We start from the raw sequence: 20,878 nt of genomic DNA on the forward strand, positions 1-20,878 counted from the left end.
GAAATTGTCATTTGCTCTTGGGGTATTGACACGTGGGTCCAGAGCGTATGACAATTTGAACTGAATGAAGTTAGGTTCAATTTTAAATATAATTGTTAATATGTGCAATAATATTTTATGGATATATAGATGAATATTAAATACGAAAAGGCCAAACGCCACACTTACCTTAGTTGTAGTTCACACACAAAAATTGAATATTTTTATTACTCCATTTTTAGTTTTAGAGCACAACACACACCGGAACACTTTTCAGATATTTTTTGCAGGCGTTAAGTGGAGACTGACCGGAGCATTTCGTCGTAACATAACGTCGTAACATCGCTCGCGGCGAGCATCTGAAACTATGGATGGAGCGCTCGGCTCGGTGTACTGACTGTCTGAATGCTCGCATCGTAACATGTTACGTTACGACGAAATGCTTCGGTCAGTCTTCGCCCTTATTAATTCGTTACACTGTATCAAGCTTTGAATACTTTACTTGTAGGTAGATTCAGAATCCAGACGTGAATAAGTCGGTTCATATTTGCTATTCATTATTGCGCAACAGATTGAAATACTAATTGACCGCGTTCAACTTTAAGGCGGTTTTAAAATTTTCCTAACACTTTTTTTATTTACATATTTATGGCTAAAATTACAACACGAGCGAGCCATTTAAAAAAATATGTTTAAGGCAAATATTGTATTTGTGTGCTATATAAGCAAATATCGCTCACTCTTTTCAACAACGTCATATTTAAAAAAACTTGATATTTCAGGAGATCGTTTTTGATGTTTAAGAATATAATGAAATGTATTAAAAATAAATATCAAGCCACTTTTTTTACTTTTTACTGTGCAACAAATGTTTTTGGGTAAAATTTGAAGGTGTTCTCTCTATTTGAAAAATATTTAGAATATTTAAAAAAAATAATTAAACAATACCTTTTCTTCGAAATGTAACAACAACACATTCTGCCCTGCAGCTTGTAAATATTAAGTTAAAAATATGCCGCGTTTGCTGGGATATAGTACATTTTCTGGGCATTCCGAAAACATGCACAACTGAAAATTGACGATTTTTTTATATATGACGTTGTTGAAAGGAGTGAGCGATATGTCAATTTTATACTCGTACTATTCTTTGTAGACCTAAGCAGCCATTAATAAAATAGGATCAAATTGTGGTAGAGTGGGTTCGAACCCAGAAACTCGCTAACTAAATCACACATTCGACTCGCGTCTTGCGTCACCTTTTCTGCGGATGCGTAAATGTAGCCTTGCATCATTTATCTCGAGTTATTATTATTTATTATCCCAGCTTTGTTGTATGTTTCTATGGATTGTTGTACTTTTTATGTGAATGATCCTAAATAAAATTAAAACTCATATTATTTTTTGACATCTCATCAAAGAAGAAGAATATGGAAGTCTGGGCATTTACTGGGCTGACGACCGTCATAGGCTGGTTTAAGTGATCACTTTACACATGTATAACATTCACCAATTCTACCCATTATTGACAACCACACTACTAAAATTCTAGGAAGTTCTATATATATGAACCAATTAAATAATATGAAAAATAACTCCTGTGATTGGAGATAATCCAGATTTGTGAACAAGTATTTGGACACACTCAAAATGTTGTAAAAATAAAAATATTTAATGTTCGAATAGGCACCATAGGCATGATCAAGTATTTCAAATACTTGAAAGTGGTCAGGTCAGGAGTCGGAATAATCTGCGGGTATGTATGAGGAGATGCATGAATGTGAAAGAGGCGAAGATTGTGATGGCCGATTGGTGTGGCGTTCTATTTTCACTGCCTACCCCTGCGGAAAGCGGCGTGACGGCTAATTAGTTAGTCATCCCCTATGTTATGTTGGGTTGAAAATATGTGGATAAGGGAAATTAATCAATATCACATTTTTTGTATAACATTAAAATAAATAATACATTTATTAAACAGAAAGTATCTTTTATATTTTTTTTACTATCAATAATAGCGGTAACATTTGTGGTCATAGAAGCAAACAATTTTTCCTTTTTTATAAAGTAATGTGGAAAACTGCTTAAAAAGCTGAACGAAAACAAGTTCAAAATAAAAATAATACACAAAGACATTGAATTTCAATCACATCAAATAAAATAATGTATGTTTTGAATATTAAAAGCATTAACTTTGTGGATCATATTGATATATTATTTTGAGAAATAAAAACACTTTGTTTTTGATCCACTCACATTTTTATTAACAACCAACTAATTTCGGCAACAAATTGTTGTCCTCTTTTATTTCTGAAAATATTTCTCAAAATAATATAAAATATGAAATATATATAAAATATGAAATATATATAATATGAAATATATATAAAATATGAAATATAATATAAAATATATGTAAGGCTGAACGAGGAATAATCGAAAAGATTAGGAAGAGTTCTTTACGGTGGTATGGACATGTGGAGCGAATGGATAGCGAGAGAATGACTAAGAAAATATATGTGGCGAATGTGAGAGGGAAAACAGAACGAGGACTACCGAAAAAGACTTGGCACGATCAGATCAATCAGAACCTAAAGTCTGGCGGTGTCAAAAGTCTGCGTAATCGGAGGGCATGTATGACTAGATGTATGGATGTAGGCGAGGAGTGTATGTCAGGACAGAATAGTGTGGCATTCCATCCTCTCTGCCTACCCCTGCTGAGAAACGGCGTGATGGTAGTATTAGAAGTAGTAGTATATAAATTATAAAATATGAAATAACTTTATTTCTCAAGATAATATAAAATAATGTATATTTCTTCAAGAAATAAATGACATAGAGAAACGCTTCATGCAATTCTGTACTTCTCAAATGAATATAACTCTCTTGTATCGTTGCATTTCCAAACCCATTCCGGTCGCATGAATTGGCACTTCTTGGCCTTCCCGTCTCTCAAGTCATCTGCCCATTTGTCTGTGGTGACTGCTACATCTATCTCTTTATTCGGCCACGCATCCAAGATTTCACCTTTGTAAGCCAGCACATATCTTTTAACTTCGTCGACATCGTATTTGGCTCTTGACAGATTAGGATCGATGAAGAATTTGATTCCAGAAAACATATCGGGGAGGGAATCTTTTATCGTCAAATCGTCAAAAGGTTCTCCGTTATTATGGTCTTTGATTTCGTCAGTTTTAAACTTCTTTTTCGTATCATTGATATTGGTTTCATCATTTTTTTGTTTGTTAACGGTAGGAGAAACAGGTTTGATTTCTTTATCAGTATTTTTTACATTTTTCTCTGGTGCCTGGTTTTTGAATAGTTCAATCAATGTTTCATCTATATCCGTAGAGGAATCAGAGCTGTAATATACATTTTTAGATGCCTTAAGATCTTTTATTGTCTCTTTCTGTGTTGTATCTACCTTTGTTTGAGTTTTAACTTTTGTAGATTCATTTTCTTGAATATTTTTTGTTTGTTTTCCCTTTTCTTCATTTGTTTTCTTCAATTCCTGTTTCTTTTGTTCTTCTAGGACTCGTTCAATCTCATCTTCCGTGTCCATTTCTTCATCTGAAACTGTAGTTATTCAATGAAAAACTTGTTTAAATTTTAAATAAAGCATACTTCATAAACTGAAATAATGGGTTTTGTACATATATACATAATGAGAAAGATGTAGCTCTAGCTTTTGTAATGCAATGAGGAGGATGCAATTAAACCTGGAAAATGTTGAAAAAGTGTCGCAAAATCTTCTTTCAGTAATAGTTTAAAACCTGTCCATTGGCTTCTTGGTGACTGAGTTCTTGCAAACTAAACTGTATTCTAATGAGTGAATTTCTTTTGCCTTAAAAACTTTTTTTCTTCTCTTTTGTAACTTTTTTTGTCACAATATCATGGATTAACCGAAAATCAACTGATAATTGAGTAAATGTGATGTCGGAACAAAAACATTGAAAACTCGATGGCCCCTACGTAAAGTACTCTATCTGCAAATCTTTTACTTTTCAGGAGAGAGCTTATAAGATTTTTTCAACATATTTTTTATATTTAATTAACGGTTTTATCTGAAATTCTAAACTTGAATTAAACATTAAAAACAGGATAAAATAATGTATTAAATCGTTTTAAAACTTTATGTTTTGTCAAAATTAAGTACTCAGCGTTTTAGGAGTTCAGTTCATTTCGAAAATTCGATGTAGATAGCGTCTTACACGCCTGAAGAAAACTAGGCGTAATTTATTTAATATATTTTTTTTGTTTATTTATATTTGTAGATAACGGTGTAGTTAGAGCACTTTATGTAGGGCACGTCGAAATATGAACTACAGCTTCAAAAAGCTTTAATGAAAACCACCACAGATGTCAGTAATAGTCTTATTATTTTTTGTAATTAATTTGACAGAGCCTGAATAATGAACATTGATAAAACATTGGTCAATAAATTGATAATTTAATAAATTTGAGACAATAAATTTGGACGGTAAAGATCACCCACATTCTTCGAATAAATCAACAACAACAAAAGAAAAAAGATTGATTTGTCAGTTACTTTGTGGTAATATCCATTTTAAAATTAAGTTTTATTTGGTAAATACCACTATTTTAATAAATATATTGTGACATGTCGCTCACTCCTTTCAAGAACGTCATAAATCAAAAATCGACAATTTTCAGTTGATCATGTTTTCGGAATGCCCAGAAAATGTACTTTATCCCCGCAAAAGAGGCATATTTTTAACTTAATATTTACCCGCTATAGGGCAGAAAATGTTGCTTTTGCATTTAGAAGAAAAGATATTGTTTAAATATTTTTTTAAATATACTAAATATTTTTCAAATGCAGAAAAAACGTTAAGGTTTTACCTAAAAAGATATGTTGGACAGTAAAAAGTTCAATAAGTGGCTTGATATTTATTTTTAATACATTGTGTTATGTTTTTAAACTTTAAAAACGTTCTCCTGAAAAATCAGGTTTTTTGATTTATGATGTTCTTGAAAGGAGTGAGCGATGTGTTCGATGCATTCAGTGTTTAAAAAACAATTTTACGAAATAGTGGTATTTACCAAGTAAAACAAGGTATAAAAATATTACAACATACTTCGACTGGTACTAGCTGTAGTGCTTGGTGTTTGATCCATCTTTTGGTTATTCCTCAAATCTCCTCTACTTCTTGGACTATCTTGGGGTTTTGGGAGTGGGTCTTTGGGTCGGGCAACTCTCTGCTGAGGGTCTACTGCATACCACTTCCACGGAAGACAAGCCTGCTCCGTCTTGCAGTCTTCAATCCACTGGCCGCTGACTATCCCGGCTTGAACTCCTAATTTCTTTACTTGGTCATGTTTCGGAGTGTTGGCAAATGCGCATCTAGAGCGGAAATGAAAATATAAACGAGTTACTTAGAAGATTTAATTCTAAAGTAATTTACGTATATAGGGAGCCTTAACTTAAATAGTTTACATTATTTAAAAGTTGTTCAATTCAAAAAAACAAAACAGCAATAATTTTTTTATTTTTTTAAAAAAACTCTATACCATAGAACATTCGGGTTTTTTTTTCACAAAAATAGAACTAAAAATATCAGGTTATTTTACTTTTAACTTAAAGAGTTTCCATAATTTAAAAGTTGTCCAGTTCAATAAAACAAAACAGCAATAATTTTTGTATTTTTTTTAAAAATTTTTTTACTTGAACTTTGATGTGTTACTTGAGCCCAGTACAAAAAAAAAATTAAATCTGTATTTGGTCTACAATAATGAACATATCGACATGATTCCTTGTTTCCCTGACAGGTGACACTTACTGTCACGAGACTTCGATCGATACCACAATCTAATTTTTTTTTGTACTGGGCTCAAGTAACACATCAAAGTTCAAGTAGCCCCGTTCTACGGGACATGTTTTTCACTTCAAATTGGGCATTTTACAAACCAAATTTATAATTTTTTAAATTTATATTTAGTTTTTTATTAAATTAAAAATTAAAAAAGCAATAAATTAAATATATTGAGAATAAAGACTGTATTTTTGGCGCCATAGCGGCGACACTAAGTAGTACGGCAAACCATGCATGATACCTTTGCACTCGATTACTATGGGTTAGTCACGGTTCTTTACTCAGGATTTCCACTAGTAGCAATTCATCGTCAGTTACAGCCTGAACTACGGAATACAGGCCTAATTTGGAAGAACCTGCTAACCGCTAGAAGATTCTAGAGGCAGTTTCTGAATTCCATATGCTCCACATGCATGTTTGCTAATTTTATACAAGTATTAGCTTTATCTTCTTCTTCTTCTAACCCTTATCCACACCCAATGGTGCATAGGGCACTGCATCGTAGCGACGCAGTAACATCTTGATCATTAATTGCATGAAGGAAAGGTGATCAGCCCTGCGCTTCTTGTACCAGTCCAGGGTGATATTAAATAAATATGAGAGTGAAAATCAGCCATATTTATTTTGACCCCCCTGGGAATCGGACCCGGGACCTCCAGCACGGCAACCAAACGCGCTGACCACTGCGCTTCGGAGGTGGACAGTGAGTAGCTTTTTAGAATAGCAAAAAAACACTTACACGAGGTGGGTGCAGTTGGGTCCCCAATCCGGACTGTACCTAGCACCTAGAGATATGGCAGTATCTCTGAGGGTGCTCCGTTTGGGGTTGACATAGCCACTAAGAACAAACACGACACCCTTCAAGCACATGGGACCTCGTGGGATAGCCACCATTTCGTTATCCGTCGATCGTTGCTTTTTAACTGAAATATATAAAACATACAATAATTTAAACACGGTTATTATTGAAACAGCTGAAAATACTTTATTTCAAAAAGTAAATTTTGCCAAAATGAGAAATGAAATGATTGATGTTTTAGGAATTTTATAAATTAAAAAGTCTTTGACGTGTCTTATTCTTCTTCTGACACTTCGCTCACTCCTTTCAAGAACGTCATAAATCAAAAATCGTCAATTTTCAGTTGTGCATGTTTTCGGAATGCCCAGAAAATGTACTATATCCCAGCAAAAGACATATTTTTAACTTAATATTTACCGGCTACAGGGCAGAAAGTGTTGTTTTTGCATTTTGAAGAAAAGGTATTGTTTAATTATTATTTAAGGAAGACGGAAGAAAACTTATTTGAAGGCATGATTAAGTATTTCAAATACTAGAAAGTGGTCAGGTCAAAAGTTCAAAAACCCGGAGATATGTATGAAAGAGATACATGAATTCCCGGTTAATTGGACTTTTGACCTGACCACTTTCTAGTATTTGAAATACTAAATGATGATTTGTAATAAGTTTTCTTCTGTCTTCCTCTACTCCTATTTCCAACAACATTCGCCTCAGATTAGTTTTACTGATTTTCCTTCAGTCATTTGATTCACATGCAAAAACCATATCGACATATCATTATTTTTTTTTATAAAAAGTTAAACATTCGTGTTTTTATTATTAACCAAAATACTTCCATTTCATACTATTTCTATGAGACTAAAGGTGGAGACTAACCGGAGCATTTAGTCGTGACGTAACACGTTACGATGTGAGCATTCAGGCAGTCAGTACAGCGAGCCGAGCGCTCCATCCATAGTTTCAGATGCTCGCCGCGAGCGATGTTACGACTTTTTGCTACGACGAAATGCTCCGGTCAGTCTCCACCTTAAGCGGCTCATTATTAGAAATAGGTTTCAAATTGTGGTAGAGGGTTCAAACCGACTCAAGAGTCTGCGACACTAACCACGAGACCACAACCCTACACTTTCTTAATTTTATTGATAATGCTTATCTCAGCCTTGCATTATTTTCTTATATAACCATTCAAACATCTATCATACATTATTTTACCACACATTCATCTGAGTGATCGCATTTTGAGTGCATTTAGTCTTCTCCACGAGGGTTAGAACCATTCAATTGAATTAAATTCTAATAAATAGACCCAAAAGCAAATTTTATTATGCTTCAGTAAGGTTTTTACATTATTCAATTCGGTTGATGAAAAAAGTTAATTTGGCAAAATTAGCTTTTTTAAAACTAACTAACGAAACCATCACGCCGCTTCACCGCAGGGATAGGCAGAGAGAATAGAGGCCACACCACGCTGTCCTTGCAAACATTCTTCACCTCATCCACGTTCATGCATCTCCTCATACATACCCGCCGATTGTTTCGACTCCTAACCTGACCACTTTTAAGTATTTGGCATACTTGATAGTGCCAAGTTTTTCTCGGTCTTCCTTTGCTCCTTTTTCCAATTACTTTCGCCTCATAAATTTGTTTTACCGTTCTTTCCTCACTCATTCGTTCTACATGTCCAAACCATCTCAACACGCCTTTCGTAATTTTGTCGATAACGCTTGTCTCAGCTTGATGCTTTTCGAGGGAGTATTGAAAAATTAAAATATTTGAAAACAATAAAATTACCAGAACTATTTCCTCTTCCGTCTGGAGATCTATGCCGCTTTTTGTCGCTTCTATCAATATCAATCTTCGAAGACCTTGAACTGTCTCTGCTCCCCTGGCTATGCTGGACCTTTAAAGAGCTTTCATCTTTCTTATTATCAGTCTCAGTATCGAAAAGATTATGCTTTTTCGGACAGGCTTTGATATCTTGGCCCATGTCTTCATCATCTGAATCTGATTTGAATTTTTTCACACTATTTCTTTTAGTTTCAAGTTCTTTTGCCTTTTCTTCTCTGTCTCGTTTCATAATCCTGTCTATTTTGTCATTCCTTTCATTGTCTTCGTCTTCATAAAATAACTCGTCCCTGCGACGCGACAATGCGCTATCGTCGTCAGATTTTGGATCGTTCATTTTAATAGTTTTTTGGGGTCTAGAGGCTTTTACCAACAAGTTTGTGTTCTTTTTGTCAGAATTCAAGTTGAGCGGGGAACTGGCTTGACGTATCTGGGAATCTAAAAATGAAATTATCTATCAATTTAAGAATTCAGGGCATAAACAAGAAATCTTCTTTTTTTCATTTTTAGATTCGTTGTCTCTGATTACAAACAGTTGTAAAATATCCCTCAAAGTAGGTATAAAACATATGAACAATATTCATATTATTTATTATACCAGATTATTCAGCCCGGATGAGATGTCAATATTATATCGACGGCCCCTACATAAAGTACTATCTGCAAATCTGTTACTTTACAGGAGAGAGCTCAGAAGATTTTTTCAACGTATTTTAATTTTATTCATAACAGTTTTATCTGAAATTCGTAACTAGTATATAATTCAAAAACACGATAAAACAATGTATTAAATCGTTTTAAAACTTTAAGCCTTGTCAAAATTAAGTAGTTAGCCTTTTAGGAGTTCAGTTCTTTTCGAAAATTCGATGTAGATAGTGTCTTATACGCCTGAAAACTAGGTAACTTATTTTATACATTTTTTTTTGTTTGTTTATATTTGTAGATAACAGTCAGTTGATAAAGTACACCAAATATCTCAAAATTGACCAAAACGTAGTTAGAGTACTTTACGTAGGGCATGTCGATATGTTCCTCAACTTGATATGAAATATATGAACGAAACGATATGTTCAATGATGGGCAGACTGGTGAACGTTACACAAGTGTATGAAGTGATTGCTTAAGCCAGCTAAATGCCAGATCGTAGGTCCTGGGATGCCCAGACTTCCATCTTCTTTCATAGAAAGAGGAAAGATAGATGTTTCATATCAAGTTGAGACATATATAATATACAACATATGATTGCATTGTGATTTTGGATTGAATTTTTCTTCTCACCCTGATCCGCACCCAATGGTACATAGGGCACTGCATCAAATTGATGCAATGTTAAGTTGATTGTTAACTATACAGAGGCAAGGTGATCAGTTGTACACTACGGGTCCAGTCTAGGGTAATGTTAAATAAATATTGAATTAATAATTATCCGCCTGGGAATCGAACCTGTTACCTACAGTACGGTAGCCAAACAAGGTGGCAGGTATGACCATTACACTATGGAGACAGACAAAAGTTGACATTATTTTTTGGACTGAATAGGGAACCAGATTTTAATTTGTGTAAATCAATGTTCCGGATTATAAAATATTTCTATATTCCTCTTATGGTAGGGCCTGATCGGAGGCATTTAGTTGTAACGTCACACGTTACGATGCAAGCATTTGTATAGTCAGTACAGCGAGCCGAGTGCTCCGTCCATAGTTTCAGATGCTCGCAGCGAGCTGTTACGACGTTACACTACGACAAAATGCTCTGGTCAGTCTCCACCATTAGACATAAAAATTTTATACCTGCAGAAAGGGTTCCCTTTTGTTTAAATCTTGCAAATAACTCTCCGGGTTTAGCGTCCTCTTCATCAGAAGATAAATCCTTCAGTTTAAACCTTCCCAACATTTGTGATGATGTTTGCGAATCGCTGGACACATTTGGAGTTTGGGCATCACTGTTATACAATTCAATGAAGGAAAGCCCGAACTGCAAATTCAAACAATATTTATGAAAACATGTACACCTGCGTGGTCAAACGGATCTACCATGTGAATTAATGGGGCAAGTAAACAAGGCTGCAGTCATCTCAGGATGCCTGAAAAATTCTATATGGAAAAACCCTGAAAAGAAGATCAATAGCAAAATTTAAATTTTATATATAAAACTTTTGTGCGACATATCATGACATATGGAATTGAATGCAAAGCGTAATAGAAAAAAAACACGGTAAGAGTGTCAGAAATAAAAACTTTAAGGAGCATATTTGGCTAGAATCTACGACATAGAATCAGGAACACCAGGATAAGAGAAATATGCGACATCGAAGATGTCGTTAGGTAGGGAAATAAAAAAATAGAGAGCATGAATTCTTAATATTAAAAACAAACTAAAAAATGCAATTGATTTAAAAAAAAAGCCAAATTACAGCAGCTGATGAGAAGCATGCTGCCCACCATGAGCGCTGTTTAGTATTGCGTATATTATTGTTACGCTAAACAAATGGCGCTGTCACGGTAAAAAAGCCAGTTTAAAAAAAAATATCTATCCCAGATAAAGGCACCCGAGGTGGATCTAATAAATACAAATGATTTTTTCACAATAATATTTATTTAATATTACCCTGGACTGGTACCTGAAGCGGAGGGCTGATCACCTTTCCTTCGTGTGTTAACGATCAAGATAACACTGCGTTTGTATGATGCAGTGCCCTATGCACCATTGGGGTGCGGATAAGGGTTCAAATGATAAAGACACCTATGACAGATGTTTATAAAAACACGCACATATTCAAATGCAACGCTCATTCAATTTTTTTTAGCAATCAGTAATAACTTGCGGAGATTTGAGAATTTGAACAAACTATTATTTACAAAGACAGTTGATTTTGAAATTCTTCGTATCGCATATTATGAAATTAATATGAAATTCGCAGTATCTCATCAAACTTCAAATCGAAATTGATATAAAAGAAAAAAAAAACTATTCATTCAGTAGCATATTAACATATTGTTATCGCGCGGTTTTTTCATCAACCCGTCCCCTAATTAGTATACTAATTAGGGTCGTATACTAATCACAACTAACCTAATCAAAAGTAATTACAAACCCTATTCCGATCTGCACAATGTTTTTTGGCATCTCACGCTCTACCAAAAGTAAGCAAATAGAACGCTTATAAGCATCTCCCGCTCTCTACTAACAGTATGTAAAAGACGCTTTTAAGCGTTTCCCGCAAACAATGTGTTAAATAAACATGGAGAACCATATCAAATATTTACACACAAGTATAGTACGCGGTCTAAGTAACGAAACTGCGAGTGTTTTTGGCTAGAATTTTCACTCATGAATTACATGAAATTATAATAACTTTAAACATAAAGAGTAAATCCACTCACGAGTAGGCATAGGCTATGAAACTTAAAATGTTGAAGCCTAAGTAGGGTCTTGATAAGCGGTGTTGCATAAGCCGTAGCTAGATTTAAGAGTCACTTAGATGTTAGGTAATTAAAAAAAAAATTACCATGAAACTTTCACCTTTTGTAACTAAGACCAGAGATAAAATTTAAAATATCAACAAAATCCACAGATAAAATTTGAATTAAGAAAAATTATTCTACATTTACCTGTACATGTTTGTTAAAAGGTTGAGTGCACACAACTCTAATTCTATCCCATTTCTTAGCCTGTATAGCTGGTACCATCTGATCTTTACTAAATGTCCTGACCCGTAATATATTCTCAGAGTTCCGGGAGTCCGCTGGGTTCATAAAAGAACTGGCACATATTAGAACCTGGAAGAGAATGTCATTAGAGTATAATCCGAGGCTTTTTTCCACGCAACACGGTGGAATGGAAATTCCAGCACCTTTTTTCACAGATACATATTTTTCAATTTTCAAAATCAATTAGACGAAACAATTTTTGTGCTAACGTAATTACAATCTGTATTTATATAATTCGTTAAAATGACAAAATATGGTATTGTAATGAATATGTAAATGATATTTGATTATGTTTTTGTGAGTTCCCGGGCCTTTTCTGGGAGTTTAAAAGTGAGTTCCGGGACCTTTTTTATTTAAAAAAAGCCCTGGTATATATAATCTATTGTCGCCTCCGTGGTGTAATGGTAAGCAAGCTTGGCTACCGTTCTGGAGGTCCCGGGTTCAAATCCGAGGGGGGGTCAAATAAATAAATAAGATTTTTTCACTCTAGTATTTATTTAATATTACCCTGGACTGGTCTGTGTGCCGGCCAACGTCGAGTCGTAATCGGATCTAGCTGACTAATTGAACTAAACACTAATCCCTTTCACTGCCTACACTGGGGAACTTTTAGAAAATTTGGTGACGGACTTACAGCCTTGTATTATTTAGATTGGCAGTGACAGGTATATTGAAAGCTTTTAAATGTAAATTCATAGTAAAATCGGGATACAATTTTATGTTGTTTCACATTTTCAATAAATTTCGCAACTTAGTTCAAAAAAAAAATTGCTTAGCAAGAGCAGATCTGTCAGGAAGCCTAGATGCTTCTGTATCAGATCTGGGCATGCGGTGGGACAGCTTTCAATATACCCTGGACTGGTACCTGAAGCGGAGGACTGATCACCTTTCCTTCATGTGACGTCACTTCACGACGAGTGCCCGATGACAATATTATAAATGGAATTTTATTTGTCTTTTTAATTGTTTATTTATATCTAAATAAACAATACAATGTTCGTATTATCAGAAAAAAGTTTTTTGATTTAAATGAAACATATTTTTATATAACGGAATTCTATATAACGCTACTGGCTCGGTATTAGTCCTTTATAATATAAAGTTTATATCAATGTTTTACTGTTATACGAAACAAATGTATATTTTAAAAGCAAATTGAGATTATAAATACCTCAAAAGATCCAGAAGCTTCCGAGCGTCCAACTAACACTTCGATAAGTGCAGAATGGTATGTTCCAATTGATACAGAAGTTATTTGTGTTGAGTTTTCCAATTGCAACACTACAGAGTTAGAAGAATCGCCTTTTTGTCCAATCCAACGCATGTGAGAAATGTCATTCGATAACAAATTACTAGCAGGGTAATTCTACAATAAATAAAAAATACGTCTAGTAAGGTAACAGCAAATAATAATAACAATTTTGGATAGTTAGTACAGCGCAACTTTCGTAAAACACTACCTCAAGTCAAACGAAATCAAATCTTACTTGTCTTATCACGTAACCGAAAAAAAAAATGAAGATATAAGTCTCACAATTTGTGACAAAGATTGTGAACAATATACGATAAGGAAATATGAAAATATATTGTCATAACATTGCGAGAAGGGTTATAAAACTGTCAAAAAGTAAAAAATATTATATAATTACTGGATCCTCGCTGCTGAAGCTCACGACACTAGTCACCTTAACTTTAGGCATGTTAAAATAAATATTCAAAACGTTTCAAAGTATATTTCAAGTGAAAAAAGGCAAAAGTGGCTTTTTCCACTACAGACACATTTCAAAATTTTGTAAACACGATGTCATAGACAATAAACATGCGAGCACAGAAATTATAGAAGAATATAAGGGGACCTATTGCAGTGCGTCCAGATAAAATTGAGCATTCTAATGGGTAGGTACCTGCTCTGCAAACGCGACTGTCTCCCTTTCAATGTTTAGGAAAGAGAACAAATTTTCTGCAGTTAAAAAAATTAAACCGCTATTAGCTATATCTTTTTGAAAATGTCAAAGATACATTTTGAAGAAATATAGAAAATAAATATTTTGGATATCATGACTCTCTCTTACACTGAGTATAATTCCAATTTAGTTAACAAAGGCCAGAAAGATTATCGTTTTAAGATGATGGTTGGAAAATTATAATATGTAGTCATATTTTTTATAACAAAATAAACTCACCATATTTTTTAAATTGAATATTACATAATGTTTATTCAAAAGGTACCTTAGGAAATATGTAAATTATATAAAATTAAAACATAAAAAAAATCCTTAAATTTCTCTCATGATTCGAATAACATTTTTGTTAATGCTACGACTAGCGGTGAGTAGCACAATTAATTTAAGGATGGCAAAAGTTGCAAACTTTTATCCTGCTACTCGTCAATATTGTTTTAATACAGATTAAAATTTGTAATTTATGAACTCGTCAATGTTCACGAACAATAATATCAATGAAGGAAATTGAAAATACATATTATAAGTCATTTGGAGAAATTAAGCTAAGTAAAACACATATATATATTTTTTTTATATACATTTTCAACATTTTTACATATTTAGAACATTTTTTTTGCAGATACACACCAAGCCACCTTGTGTGTCTTGTCGGTGATTCATCTGTTAATTAAAATTGACGTGTTTATAAATAATTTATTTCAAATAAAAATGACGCATGTCGATTGAAAGCTTTACAATATTTTGAGTGTCCAAATATTTTAAGATTTAAGCACACTAAAATTATTGTGAATGAAATAACTGGACCAATTATAATTTTAACGAAAACTGAATTTTTTTTAAGCGTCTCTTAGTATATAAAATAAATCGGGAAAATCTTAAAGGTCTCAGGTGCTAAATAAAAAAAAGTCATCCTACTCAACCTTAGTTGGTATCGAGAACTCGCAAGTTAAAGAAGGTATCATTTAAAGGATATTTACAACTTCTGAAATTGGAGTAGTGTGGTTTTCAATAATGAATAGACTGAATGTTACGCGTGTATAAAGTGATCACTCAAAACCAGCGTATGGCAAGTCATAAGCTCTGTTAAATCCCAGATTTCCATATTCTTTTTATCTATATTGAGATGTCAATTTCGCAGCTTTATACCTTCAATTCACAAATTCTGTTAAAATTTGATCTTGAAACGAAAATTCCATACAAGAAGTATGTAAGTATTAGACCGGTTTCTTTTATTCTTTTATTTTAATGTGTATTTTTTTGTGAAAAGCTTGACCTGAAGTTTAGTAAGTTCCGACACCTTTTTTGTTTAAAAAAAAAATTAAAAAATCGAACACAGCTGTTCGCAAATGTGTCATGTTTTCAATCCCAGGTGTATGATGAATCAGGCGATATTTTTGCGTGACGGGGTTTCCTCTCCCAGATGAGCGGGCGGGAGATTGTCGGGAATCGCTTGATAACAATAAAATAGGGTGGCAGAGTAGATAGTTTCTTAATATTTCGATGGGAACGGGCCGCAATGTGAGCGCCAAGGGGACAGCGTTGTCATGGCGGCAGACGCGATGGCTCCTGCAATATCGATTATAAACTTCATATAACCAGGGCCAGCATTGGCTTTGCAAAAAAAACACGTGAGTAGATCAAATAAAGTAAATTAATTGTGATTATTATATTATTTTTTGACATCTCAAAGTTAAAGAAGAATATGGAAGTCTGGAAACTCTATCGTAAATGTAGCCTTGCATCATTTATCTAGAGTTATTTTTATTTATAATCCAGCTTTGTTGTCTGTTTCTATGGATTATTTTAATTTTATGTGAATGATAAAAATTAAAAATTAAAATCACAATATTTTTTGACATCTCATAAAAGGTGAAGAAGAATATGGAAGTCTAAGCATTTACGGGGCTGACGACCGTCATAGGCTGGTTTAAGTGATCACTTTACACACGTGTAACATTCACCAATTCTACCCATTATTGACAACCACCCTACTCAATTACTCAATTTTTAAGTGATCACTTAAACCAGCCTATGACGGTCTTCAGCCCCGTAAATAACCAGACTTCCATATTATTCTTCATCTTTGATGAGATGTCAAAAATAATATGAAAAATACTCCTATAATTGGAGATAATCCAGATTTGATATTTTTATGTCTACCGGTTTTATGTCTAGACGTTAGACATAAAAATCTCGGTGAGTGGTTTATATACTAAGATTACTATCATTTTTGTAATAAAATATAAGTAAAAATGACTAACCATAAAGTAAATGCTTCAAATATTAATGATATTGAGAAAATATTCACTGTGAAGGTCTTCACAAAAAAAGTTGCATTTCCAATATTGCACAAAAAATCATTTAATGCAAATCTGTTATATTTACTGTATTCATTAAAAATCTCAATTAAAGTTGCGACAATACGTAACCAATGCTGTGTTAAACCAATATGAAATCATTAAATCGCACAAAAACGTAACAATGTTACGCTAGAATGTTTTGCTAGAATTCCTGATCAGTTAACATCATTTATAATGGGTATGTAAAATTTTGGTGAGGACCTCCACAATTGTGGTAAATTATTGATCATGCTTTTATCTAAATAATACGCAATTTTATTAAATAAAACAATTCTTTTTTACCTGGAATAATGCCCCTATATTTAAGGAATGGGTCTGTTAGTAATTAGAATAAATATCAAATACTAAAGTCCCGGGTTTGATTCACAGGGGAATCAAAATGAATTTAAGTGATTCACTCTACCTACCCCTAGAGGGAAGAGGCGTATTTATATATATATATATATATATATATATATATATATATATATATATATATATATATATATATATATATATATATATATATATATATATATATATATATATATATATATGTGTGTGTGTGATGCATCACAAACTATATAATATAGAAGATTTTTCCACATATATAAAAAATAGAGAATTTTCAAATGACTATACTTCAGAGAATAATAGAATATTATAAAAAGGACAGAAGGAGGGCCCACAACTTCCCAAAGTAAGTATACGAGCTGAAGACTACAAATTATGGAGTATTAAAGATTGATAAAAGCAAATCCAGACACGGATATTCTAATTGAACAAAACTCAGATTTTTAAACAAAAATTTGGACATACTCAAAATATTGTGACCAAAACTACAATTCAATCCCATTTTTTTATGTGCCGAATCCCCCTCTGCTACAGTAGACACAGAGATGGCGCCACGTCTTCTGGACGCCATCCAGTCTAGGAATATATTATTATTATTTTCCCCGCAATGCGTGCACCATTCAATTTGTCGCTATCGGAAGGTCTCTAACCCCTGAGAACTTAAACTCCAATTTTCGAAATAACCAATTATTATATAATCAGAGTGCGAATTATTTTTAGCTTTTATTTATTACTTATATGATATTTTGATACAATTTGAATTGTATGACTAATAAAATAATCATTTCTTATATCGCTCACTCCTTTCAACAACGTCATATATAAAAAAATAGATTTTTCAGGATATCGTTTTTAAAGTTTAAAAATAAAATAAAATGTTTGAAAAATAAATATCAAGCCACTTTTTACTTTGCAACAGATCTTTTTAGGTAAATCCTGAATGTTTATTTCTCAATTTGAATTTTTTTTAAAATAAAATAATTAAACAATACCTTATCTTCAAAATGCAAAACAACAGTTTTTGCCCTGTAGCGGGTAAATATTAAGTTAAAAATATCCGCTTTTGCTGGGATATAGTACATTTTCTGGGCATTCCGAAAACATGCAAAACTGAAATTTGTCGATTTTTGATTTATGACGTTGTGGAAAGGAGTGAGCGATTTGATGAATGCAATTTAATTAAGCCTTTTTGAACATTTTCTTATTTATTATCTGCTTCATGTAATTGAATTTTCTGATTATATCAGTTAATTCAATTACATCAGTGTGGCATCCCACTGTCTACCTCCTCTCTGTCTACCCTGCGGGGAAACGGCGTGACGGAAGTTGTAGTAGTAGTATTTTACTTTGATGTAAATATTTTTTTCTTATTTCGTAAAATAATACGAAACAATGCGAAGATGAGCTTTTCTCGGCTAGGCTGCAACTACTTGGTCCCAAGGATTTTCAAGGCTTTTTATCTCGTTCATCCCAATTTTATACGACATTCTATGCTAAAAATAAAACTTTCGGGGTGGTAGACATTATTTTTAATTTCTGCAAGTTGCGATGTATAATCTTATTTACGAGATATTTAATGGCATTTAAAAAACTTCTGACGTAAATTGGATTAATTTTTGGCGAATTTAAAGATGGCGTCACAAATTCCCCCAAATTAACCCCTTCAGACTTGAAATCATTTTGTCTATTTATTGCAAATAAGGGACTAATATTATTATATTAATCCCTTATTTGCACCTGATGGTGCTTAGGTACATAAATATATATATATATATATATACATATATATATATATATATATATATATATATATATATATATATATATATATATATATTTATATATATATATATATATATATATATATATATATATATATATATATATATATATATATATATATATATATTTATATATAAATATATATATATATATATATATATATATATATATATATATATATATATATATATTTATATATATATATATAAATATATATATATACATATATATAAATATATATATATATATATATATATATATATATATATATATATATATATATATATATATATATATATATATAAATACACATATTATTCCTCTTTAAACCCTTATTTGCAAACGATGGTGCATAGGTCACTGCATCATATAAACGCAGTGTTATCTTGATCGTTAACACATGAATTGAAGGTGATCAGCCCTCCGCATTAGGTATCAGTCCAGGGTAATATTGAATAGATATTAGAGTGAAAAAATCACTTAAATTTATTTCACCCCCCTGGGAATTAAGCCCGGGACCTCCAGTATGGTAGCCGTGCTGACCATTAAATTATACAAATATATAAATAAGTCAATTGGCTAATTTAGATTAGTAATTTTAGTATTTCATTTATACAGTTTATTATAATCACCGCGGTGAAATATGTTTTACAATATTTTACTAAATATTTCTCAATGTAAATGTCCAGAATTACACTTTCATTCCAAAATTATAATTACCTTAGTTTAGCACCAAAAGTGATTTACACATGGTCTGTAGGGGCTAAAATAGAAGTTTTACTTAGTAGATACCACTATTTTTAAAAATCTATTGCGACACGTGTTTCGATGCATTCTGCAAACATATTTTCGAACACCGTATTTGAAAACGTATTTTTGAAACGCATACGGAATGCATCGAAACACGTGTCACAATAGATTTAAAGATGTTTTTTTTATGGTATTCGCCAAGTAAAACTTAAAGAGAAAATGAATAGATATTACCACAAAGTGACTACCGAATCATTTAATGAAGATAAAATAGACGTTCAACGACGTTTTTTTGCAATTGGTCCGGATATTGTTATATATTTTCATAACTTTTTTTAAAATTATTATTTTTACTTTAGCTCTAAATTAAGTCTGCCTTTTAATCTTTTTTGAATCGGAGGGCTGATCACCTTTCCTTCATGTGTAAACGATCAACATAACACTGCGTTTATATGACGCAGTGCCCTATGCACCATTGGGGTGCGGATAAGGGTTTTATTATTTATTATTATTATTTTAATCTTTTTAACTTTTGCCATATTTTATTCTTGCTGTTTACTTTTAACTTATTTAACATTTGTGAAATTTTGTAATTGAAATATAACAATTACCTGCTTTGTTTGTTATTTATTATTGTAAATGTATTTGTGTTAATGTACTGTTCAATTTCTAAATAAATAAAATAAAATACCTTCGTTCCATATTTCATCTTTTTTTGCTGACTTATTCTTTCTTACTTTAAAAAAATGTTATGTCCTAAATATTTTATATAATTTAAATTAATTACAAATGATGATATGTTTTTTGTTGTTGTTTGTTGAAAAAATTAAAAATTAATTAACAGTGAAATATTTGTTAATCCTTAAAAATTGCCTGGTTACATCGCAATGTTAGCCGACTTAGCAAAAGCTTGAAGTTTGTGAAACCCTAATTTGTATTACTTAGTGTAGCCACCCTTCCGAAAAGAGACTTACGTACATTAGCAGCGTACAATGGATTACATGATATTACATAAATATTTTTTGGCATACGGGGCTGACGACCGTCATAGCCTGGTTTAAGTGATTACTTTACATACGTGTAACATTCACTAATTCTACCCATTATTGACAACCACACTACTCAAATTCTTGGAAGATCGTGGTGTGTCCCTAATCTCATACAATTTTACTTTGGCTTGAACTTTGATGTTTCCCTTTTCCCCTTTTCCTCCCGTCCCTCTTCCAGGTATTTTCACAAATTTAGAGATGTGGATTTTTGTAATTGGAATAGTACGAGTACTTATTTTGTGTAACTCATTAATGCAAATGACTTGATGGATGTAAATATTCTGTAAAATTTTCAAATAAAAATAATATTTCAAAATTATAGAGGGTGAGTATGTAACCCCGAGTGCCATATCATTGTTTCTATTCTCGTTCAATATTTTTTCCTTACTTCCTGAGATAAAGTTGATAATTGATAATTGATTATTGACAGTTCTGAAAATGAATTACATAAGGAAAAAAATGAAAGAATGAAATCTGTG

General features: G+C 32.4%; 1 protein-coding gene across 1 annotated transcript; it reads right to left on the bottom strand.

Annotated features, from left to right (window-relative positions):
- Positions 1-2,681: 2,681 nt before the first annotated feature.
- LOC148308175 (DNA repair protein XRCC1-like) lies at positions 2,682-13,990 on the bottom strand. Its single transcript, XM_088262181.1, has 8 exons — positions 13,811-13,990; positions 13,333-13,527; positions 12,063-12,230; positions 10,242-10,425; positions 8,398-8,889; positions 6,547-6,730; positions 5,073-5,338; positions 2,682-3,549 (listed from the first exon to the last, which is right to left on the bottom strand). The coding sequence occupies exons 1-8, from the start codon at positions 13,859-13,861 to the stop codon at positions 2,822-2,824; spliced, it is 2,268 nt and encodes a 755-aa protein (XP_088118307.1). The 5' UTR covers positions 13,862-13,990; the 3' UTR covers positions 2,682-2,821.
- Between the last annotated feature and the right edge of the window lie 6,888 nt (positions 13,991-20,878).

Source organism: Brachycentrus maculatus, unplaced genomic scaffold (genome assembly GCF_059751285.1).
Source record: "Brachycentrus maculatus isolate JH-2025_06_01 unplaced genomic scaffold, ASM5975128v1 h1tg000175l, whole genome shotgun sequence".
NCBI lineage: Eukaryota > Metazoa > Arthropoda > Insecta > Trichoptera > Brachycentridae > Brachycentrus > Brachycentrus maculatus.